Raw genomic sequence first — 9,856 nt, 5'->3', positions numbered from 1 at the left:
CCTAAGTGAGTAGCAGTGAGCCACAATCGTAGCAGAGGAAGATCAAGCAGGAAGCAGAAAAAAGAGAAGTGCTAAATTCTTTACACAAGAGATCTCTACTCTCCCTCGCACAAATTCCATCGCTCTCTTTTAAATTCTTACCCTTTTCTCTCTCTCTCTCTCTGTGATACACTTGCAGAGACCCCACTTGAATAAAACCCGCATTAGACACATATCCATATGGATAGAGTTGTTCCCTTCCAAAACAAAAAAACTCAGAAGATCTAACAACCTTTCATTTAGGGACAGACAATCATAACCACCACCATGTTGTGAACACAGACACACACATACATACGCATACATGCGTTCGATGTTGTTGTTGTTTTTGTTATAATTATATTTTGATATATCAAAAAACCATATATATAAAAATATATATTTTGATTGTGTTTGAGACATCATCAAACACCTTCAGTTGTGGCTACTACAAGGAGGTTGCCTTCAGATTCTGGTGCTTTTGCTGACTGGGCAGCCACACCTTCCTCCTCCGCTGTCGGTCGCGCTGCCCCACTCGACGACCTCTGCCTCGGATTCAATGGTTCCTCCACCGCCTCCGCCGCCGGAGGAGCTTCCACCGGACCCACCGCCGGAATGTGGCCTAGTTCCACTAGGTCAATCAACTACGGCCTGTCACCGGATATGGGCATGGTGGGTCTCCGTGACTTGTTCGTGGTGACACCTGCTTCATCTTTCCACCACCACAATCACCACCACCATGAGGCTGTGATGTCGGATCTTCACTTCATGAACGGTGGTTCCAACCCTGCCACTGCACTTGGTGTTGGTGTTATCCCTGTCCTCACTTCAACTCCATGCGTTGCCCCTCCTAACATAAACATGGACGACGAGAACCTCATAGGGAATCGTGGCCGTGGAGGGGGAATTCAGTTTTGGCAGGACCATGAATCTCAACAACAACAACAACATAATCACTATTTAAAGAAGCATGCTCTTCTTGAGCACAATAATAGCGATGACAATTTAGTACGAAGTGGTAGTGGTGGTGGTGGAATAACAACTTGCCAAGACTGTGGAAACCAGGCGAAGAAAGGTTGTAGTCATAGAAGGTGCAGGACATGCTGCAAGAGTCGTGGTTTTGATTGCCCTACTCACGTGAAGAGCACGTGGGTTCCGGTGGCACGGCGGCGGGAACGACAGCTCATGGCGGAGGCTACTACTGCTGCTGCCGCGGGGTCTAGTGGTTCAACTTCTGGCACCAAGAAACCTAGGCTCATTGCTTCAAACACCACAACAACATCTCATACTTCGACTTCTAATAACACTCCCCCTAGGAGCTTTGACACTAGTTCTAGCCATCAAGGTTTGTTTGTTTTGTTGTTGCTCTATTTGTGCTCTCTTATAAATATCATGAATATGAAACCCTTTTATGTTGTTTCATTCATGTTAGTTGTTGTTTTTCATGGGGTTTTGGGAATTGAGTGTAGGGTTTGGTTGAATTGTGTGCAGATGCGAGTTTCAAAGAGTCATTGCCTGGTCAAGTGCGTGCACCCGCAGTGTTCAATTGTGTCAGAGTAACGGCAGTGGATGATGGTGAAGATGAGTACGCATATCAGGCTACTGTGAAGATTGGTGGCCATGTGTTTAAAGGGTTTCTTTATGATCAAGGGGTTCAAGATAGAGATGCTTATCCTAATCTTTCTGAACTGCATTTGGGTGGTGGTGGAAATGTTGGAAGTGGTAGAAATGGAATTTCATCTTCATCTCCAATGATTGATCCTTCTGATGTTTATGCAGCTTCGGGTGGAGGGTTACTCGGAGGTTCATCTACCTTTGGTAATCAAATAAATTAAAATGATCCTTTCCGAGTGCAAGATATTAATAGATTGGCTTGGAAATCCTGACACATATTGTAGGCTAATTTTCTTATTTTGCTAATATTGAGAAGAAGGCTTTTTAGTATAAAATTAATTAATATTCTTCTGAGCTTGTATCTTATTAGGCATGTCATTCTCTGCATTTTTCAACTCCTTGGTTTTGTGTTTTCTCATGAGTAAATCAGTGGAAAACAAAAAGGACCCGCATTAACTATTAGAGAATAATATAAACCATTTAAAAATACAATCACCCAATACCTTAAGATTTTGGGTTGAAGTGATTCTTTTCATGGTATCAGTTTTATATACCAAATTAACTGAAAATGGAAAACTATTCTCGAAAAATCTTGTTTTACTAAATTTACTGTTTAAGATCTTATTTATTAATTATTGTTGATTATATTAAAGTTTTGATTTTTCGAAGCTACTATTGCACTTTCCTCACCTTTAGTATTCCCTTTGTTTTAGACTTAAATTTGTAAAAGGTGAAATCTACATTATTCTACATGTAAACCCCACAAGATAATCTACAGTTTAAAGTATTGATAATAATAATAAAAAATTTAGATATGTATATTTATTCAAATTGTTATTGCATGTTCAGTGCTCCTGCCAGATATATTTTTCAGCACATGATATACTTAGTATGTGGATATGCTTCCTTTTCTCTGTATGTGCTATTTTCATGTTTTGGATTACTAGTGTTGGGTTGGGAAGCTAATATTATCATGGCATCTCTTGTATCTTCTAACTTAGTTTTGTTTTGGATTATTAGTGTAGACTAGAAATGAATGTATGTTCACTCATAGTGCTGCTTTAGACTTTTCGCATGACAAGTAGTTGTTACGTCACTATCATTATATGGATGTCATTGTCATCCTTGTTTATTGGTCACAACATCTCACTGATGCGTAAACAGCTTGCCTAATTTCTATATTCATGAAGGCATGATGTGTTCTCATTTCCTTTTGTTAATTTTTGGAATTCAGACCATCACCACTACCCTGCCTTTTTATTTCATCTAACATTTCAGGCACGTTTTTCAATGTATATAGTGTAATTGTCTAAATCAAGGCTTATTAATGCTTCTGTTGCTTCATTTTGGTGCTCCGTGTCCATGATGCTATACTTTGATGTTAGCAATATTTGCATAGCTTAATTTTTAGATTTGATTTTAGTTTTAGTAGGTATTAACTAATGTCTAAAGTCCTCATCGTCCCGACTAATCTAATTTTGGGTTTTGAGCCCATCCACCCTCCCACGTTACTGAACCTAGAACTCTTGGTTTGTTTGCTTTGATGTTGATTGCACATTGCTTTGGAATTTTTCTTGAAAGTTTCTTTCTTTAATAATTCAGAACCATTTACGATTTAAATTATCATTCCTTCCTTCAATCAGGATATTTGTTAGGGGGTTGAGTGCTCAGCTTTTTTCTATGTATTAATGTGAAGTTGCATGTGTGTGTCACTTATTAGTTGACTAGAATCTTATTAGCCGCTATTTCTGACCTTGCATAAATAAACAAATGAAGGATTGTTTAAATTCATTGCATGTTTTCATTATCTTTGAACAATTCATTGTCACTTATTAGTTGTTCCCTCTTTGTTGTCGGAACATATTTTATATGTTGGGGGATTTTGTAATGTGCATTGGACTACTATTTTATTTTATTTTTTCATCTTTTCTTGTCTTATGGTGTTTGATGTATATTCTATTCATGCGTGTAAGGTCCGTGAAGTATAGGATTGCTTCTGGCATGCTTTTGGGTAGTTATTTAATATAAGATGGGTGTTGTGTTATGTGTTTGTAACCACATTCAATGGTGTCCTTACTTTTCTTACGCTTTGTGGTATTTCTTTGTCGGTATAATGTTGAACTGTCCCACGCAGCTTATCTTGTAAATGAGAAAAAAATCCTATCTTTATGAATAGCTTTTGTCCTATGCCATTTTCTTGTCAAGGTTGTATGAGGGTTATTTTAGGAAATTGGAGAATTTATTTGTCCTAGGCCTTGCAATATTTGTCATGTTGATATCCGTGGGACATTAGCTTATTTGATGTTGGCTAATTGTTTTAATTTCTTGGGATTTGGGAGTATACCTAAAACTTGGGTCCTTTCAACCTGACTTTGTGCTCTTCTCCTATGTGAATGCATGATTGGGTTGTATGATCCATGTTATTCCTGAATTGTTGTTGGATGTTTTTTTTACTGGGTACCTATTATTCACTTATCACTCTAATATAAATCAGTTCCTGCATAACACAAAGTTTTTGTTGCTTAGTTGTTTGGTTTGTTACTTCACTCCCTTCAAAGTTTGTGTAATATTTTTCTTATTTGAGTTAGAATATTATGAACGTTTTGTTTATATTATGATTTTAATACTTTATTGTTTATCTTTCTTTATAAATTTGGGTGATCTAACCCCTTCCCTCTCCCTCTTTGTATTTGGGTATTTAATTTAGATAGAGCATCACATGGTTGATGTAATAATGTTGGAATGGGAACATACAGGTACATGTCTTGTAAAGAATCTTGGGATACACCACCCTAAAAGCTAGCTCAAAGGGTGGGAGTGCCCAAGGTCTTATAAACTTCACATTAGTTGATCATACAACCAATGTGGGACTATATATCTCAACACGCCTCCCTCACACAAGAGCCCATTGGGCTTGAAGAGTGGACAATGCAACAGGCCCAGCCTACCTGTGCTAAGAAATGCTACAAGAGAAAGTGGGGGGCGGCGAGGCTCTGATACCATGTAAAGAACCTTGGGATATGGTATCGCACTTGAAAAAGGGTATTCTAATATATTATAGAATTGTAAATAATCTGTACAAAGGGTTCTCTATTTATAGAGAATATTTGACCTACTTTTAACCTAATGGGCTTGGCCCAATACAACAAAGGGCTTGGCCCAATACAACAATAAATGCCTAAATAAAAACTAAATAATAACTAAATTAATATTATTTACAACACTCCCCCTCAAGCTGAGGAATAAATATTTATCATTCCCAGCTTGCTAGTAAGTTCTTGAAATCTGTCTGAAGGAAGCCCCTTTGTTAATAGATCAGCTAATTGACGCCCAGTGGGAATGTATGGAGTGGTAATCAACCCGCTATCAAGTTTCTCTTTGATGAAATGGCGGTCAACCTCAATATGTTTAGTCCGATCATGTTGAACCGGGTTATGAGCTATACAAATAGCGGACTTATTATCACATAACAGCTTCATAGGTCCCTCACATTTTATTTTGAGATCATCAAGAACAATTTTCAGCCACAGTAACTCACAAATGCCTTGAGCCATAGCTCGAAATTCAGCTTCTGCACTTGATCTGGCAACCACATCTTGTTTCTTACTTCTCCATGTCACCAAGTTACCGCAAAGAAACATGCAATAACCAGTGGTAGAACGACGGTCAGTCACGGATCCAGCATAATCAGCATCTGTGTAGACTTCTAAAGATAGATCGCCATCACGTCGGAATAACAATCCTTTACCAGGAGTACCTTTAAGATACTTTACCTTTAAGATACTGAAGAATTCTCTCTACTGCCTGCATGTGTTTTTCTTTTGGATCGTGCATAAACTGACTGACAACACTAACAACATAAGCTAGGTCTGGTCTAGTATGGGCCAGATATATCAATTTCCCAACTAGTCGTTGATATTGTCCTTTATCAACTGGAGGACTCTCTTCTTCATAGCCCATCTTGTGATTCTGCTCAATAGGAGTATTAGAGGGTTTACACCCGAGCTTTCTTGCTTCTTTGAGAAGATCAAGAACATATTTCCTCTGGCTGATAAAAATTCCTTTGCTTGAATGAGCTACTTCTATCCCTAGGAAATATTTCAGTTTCCCAAGGTCTTTGATTTCAAACTTAGAGGCAAGCCGTGTTTGCAGAATCTGTCTCTCCACAAAATCATCACCTGTGATAATAATATCATCAACATATACAAGGAGCACAGTAAGCTTCCCATTTTGGGAGTGCTTGAAGAAAAGAGTGTGATCTCCTTGGCTCTGTTTGTATCCTAAGGTCATCATAACCTTAGTAAATCTTCCAAACCAAGCACGAGGTGACTGCTTCAATCCATACAAGGCCTTTTTTAATCTACAAACTTTATTTTCCCCCTTCACAGAATCAAAACCAGGCGGGATTTCCATGTAGACTTCTTCTTCTAACTCACCATTGAGGAAAGCATTTTTCACATCAAATTGATTTATATCCCAATTGTAATGGGCAGCAAGGGATAACAAGATTCTCACTGTATTCATCTTTGCAACTGGAGCAAAGGTTTCTTCATAATCAATGCCATAGGTTTGAGTGTAACCTTTGGCCACTAATCGAGCCTTATATCTCTCAAGAGTGCCATCAGAATTATATTTCAGGGCATAAACCCATCTGCACCCTACTGCTTTCTTTCCGTTGGGTCTATCAATAACCTCCCATGTTTTATTTTTCTCCAAAGCATTCATCTCCTCTTGCATGGCTTGAGCCCAATTCCTATCTTTCAAGGCTTCATGTACTGATTTTGGGATTGCAATAGAATCTAGTGCTGAAACAAAGCTTTTGTGCTGCACAGAAAGATTAGCAGAGGAAACAAAGTGGGAGATAGGGTATTGAGTACAAGAGGGACATGAGGAACAAGTTTTCTTGTGACAAGATCTTTTTCCTTTTCTAAGAGCAATAGGTAAGTCATCAGAAGTAGAAGCAATGGGTAAGTCATTAGAGATATCAGAAGAAATAGACAAATCATGAGAGGAAATAATATTAGAATCAGAAACAGGAGATTCAGGAGACTCAGAAGAAATAGGAGATTCAGGACTTACCAGTGGTTCAGACGATTGAGGTTGCTGGTGAGACAGTATGGGTTGTATCTCAGGTGTATTTGAAGGTTCTGACACACCAGGAGCAGACACACTAGGAAGAGAGAAGATTGATCCAGACTCAAAGAAGGAAGGGGACGAGTCTTCTGAAGAACTATTCTCCCCCTGACGATGAGGACCCAGGAAATAAGATTCAGATTCTTGAAAGGTGACATCCATAGAAACAAAAAATTTCCGACTTGGTGGATGATAACACTTGTACCCTTTTTTATAAGGGTTATAACCAAGGAAGACACACTTAAGAGCCCTAGGATCCAACTTACTCCGATGTTGTTTATGAACATGGACAAAGGCAACACATCCAAACACTCTTGGTGGAAGGCTCTGCAATATGGGAACAGAAGGAAAGAAGGAAGTCATGGAATGAATAGGACTGATATTGTTAAGGACCCGTGAAGGTAAACGGTTGATCAAAAAAGTTGCAGCTAGTACTGCTTCTCCCCAATAAGAACTAGGAACAGATGTCTGAAAAAGTAGTGCTCTAGCAACTTCAAGAAGGTGACGATTTTTCCTTTCAGCAACCCCGTTTTGTTGAGGGGTATCAACACATGTGAGCTCATGAATCATACCTCTGTCAGAAATGAATTGTGACAGGCGTTGATTGACGTACTCAGTACCATTATCAGATCTGAGTCTTTTAATACCCTTACCAAACTGAGTCTCAACCATGTGATGAAACCGAATAAATATCTCTGGTACTTCAGACTTGTCTTTCATCAAGTATATCCATTTATCCGAGTACAATCGTCAATAAAAGAAACAAACCACCTAACACCTGAAACACTGTGCACTTTAGAAGGGCCCCAAACATCAGAATGGATAAGAGAAAAAGGTTCCCTGCTTTTAATAGTGCTAGAAGGAAATGACACTCGATGGTGTTTTGCAAATTCACAAACATCACAATGAAAGGTCTCAACCGACTTATTGAGAAACAGAGAGGGGAACATAGACTTCAGAAGACTAAATGGTGGATGCCCGAGACGTTTGTGATGGAGCCAAATCATAGACTCTGCAGTAGAAGGATGACGTGTCATTAATAACTGATTTTTGCTAGCATGGTCTGGAAGGAGATGATACAACCCATCCTGTTTATTAGCAACTCCAATTGTCTTCTTCATGGTAAGATCCTGAATAAGACAATGAGAAGGAAAAAATGTGATAGAACAATTCAAATCAGTTGTAAGTTTTTGAGTGGAGATAAGATTAGTAGAAAGCTGAGGAACATAAAGAACATTTTTAAGAAACAAGGAAGGTTGAATTTGAATGTTACCAGAACCAATAACTGATTTATGGGATCCATCAGTTACGGATATAGTATGACTACCAACAGTAGGATGACAAGAACAAAACAACTCAGTACGACAAGCCATATGATCAGTTGCACCAGAATCCAAAATCCACGAGGTTTTAAAATCAGTGCAAGAAGCAAGAAGAGATATAGAACGTGTGCTCTTACCAGATAAGATCGAAGAACTATCATGCTCGGCCATTCTTTAACAAAAAAAGTTAACAACCAGCGATAAAATCAACCAAACAGAATATCAAATGACCTCTGATCAGAAAAATAATTACAGATCCAGACAGAAGACAAGAAGACGAGAAGAATGGTGGTGGTCCGGTCCAAAAACACGGCCGCACGCGCCGGAGAAAGGAGCTGCGCGTGGGATTCACTCGCCGGGAAAGGGGCGGCGCGTGAGAGCGCGTGGATGGGCTTCGTCGGCTGAGATTTTTCTGGTGTGGTCGTCCGGTGAGCGCGCACTGTTAGCTATAAATTATGATTATTTTAATGGCTTTATTTTTACAATATTTGAGTTGAAGGATGGATATTAGTGCATGGTAATGGGCCAAATGAGTACCAATCAGCCCAAAGGTAAAAAAAGAGAAAGAGATAAACTGATGATTTACTATTCTCTTTTGTTATTTTTACTGCAGTTTGAAAGCAAGATCCAATCTGAACCATTGGATGGACAAAGAGATGGATGGACAGCAATGCATTTTGAGGCAGCTTTTTAGTTTTTAGTTAAATAGAAGTCTGAGTCATTTTTAGGGACACATATACCGTACTTTTAGTTTCAGTTTACGTTTTAGAATTTTGCATTTTTTCTCTCTTCGAATCTGAGTGTTTGTCTTGAAAGCTGATGCATGTTCTTCAATTCTTGATCTCGAAGTGCATTGACAACGCAACTTCAAGAAAAGGAACCACGGATCTGCATACGAGCTCCGGTTTTCCCATTTCTGATCTTTTTCTTCCTAGCTCTAGTTTAGGAACTTTGACTCTTGAAGAACCGGTTTGTAACTTTACTTTGAGTTTTCTTTCATTTTCTTTTTGTGATGCATGTTTCTTACTTTTAGATTTGTAATATTTTTGAATATGGGTTTCTGATCTTTTCTCTTTCTGGGATTCACGATGATTGGGTGATCTTTTATTTTTCTGAATACTGTGATGGTTTGCTTTAGTTTCATTTGATTAACAAGATTTTGATTTTAAGTTCAAGAACACCATGGGAATGGGTCTTGAATAATTTTAGCATAGCTATGATTGGGAAATCAGGTTATGTCCCTTGTTAATTGAACCCTTGAGGTTAGGGATAACCCAAGGAGGTCTTTGATATAATTTTTTAAAGATTTAGAAGACTTTGGGAAAAGATCCTTCTAAAGATTAAAATCTGGAACTGGGAAGTTTCAGATAAAATAGCCATAGTAATTCGAATTCTGATACTAAAGTGCCGTAGCAGTTATAAAACGCAGGAATGCGAAATTTCTCCTTCATCCATGATTCAAAGAATTCCAGAACCTTATAATTGATACATTTGTGATTAGATATTCCTCTGTTAAATTTTGTTTAATACAAATTTGATAAATACCTTGTTTCATTTAGAATTTTCTTAGTTTTAAAAGATTGATTACTTAATTTCAAGAAATTAGAAATAGGAACTAAAAAGGAAAACTAAATAACCCGTTCCCTGAGAACGATAACTCTTCTTTTGAGAAAAATACTACCCAACAAAATGGCGCCGTTGCCGGGGAACGGTGTTTGATTTCATTTTCTTTTTGTGATTCTGTTTTAGAATTCTTGATTTTTATTTTT

General features: G+C 38.2%; 1 protein-coding gene across 1 annotated transcript; it reads left to right on the top strand.

The window, feature by feature from the left end:
- The first annotated feature begins 618 nt into the window (after positions 1 to 618).
- On the top strand, positions 619 to 1,944 carry LOC133312016 (protein LATERAL ROOT PRIMORDIUM 1-like). Its single transcript, XM_061513150.1, has 2 exons — positions 619 to 1,363; positions 1,510 to 1,944. The coding sequence occupies exons 1-2, from the start codon at positions 634 to 636 to the stop codon at positions 1,851 to 1,853; spliced, it is 1,074 nt and encodes a 357-aa protein (XP_061369134.1). The 5' UTR covers positions 619 to 633; the 3' UTR covers positions 1,854 to 1,944.
- The last annotated feature ends 7,912 nt before the right edge of the window (positions 1,945 to 9,856 follow it).

This window comes from Gastrolobium bilobum, unplaced genomic scaffold (genome assembly GCF_033153095.1).
Source record: "Gastrolobium bilobum isolate Gb01-03AN ecotype WA unplaced genomic scaffold, APGP_CSIRO_Gbil_v1 utg35916, whole genome shotgun sequence".
Lineage (NCBI taxonomy): Eukaryota > Viridiplantae > Streptophyta > Magnoliopsida > Fabales > Fabaceae > Gastrolobium > Gastrolobium bilobum.
Note: the sequence above shows the minus strand (reverse complement) of the source record. Positions and strands in the feature narration are given on the sequence as shown.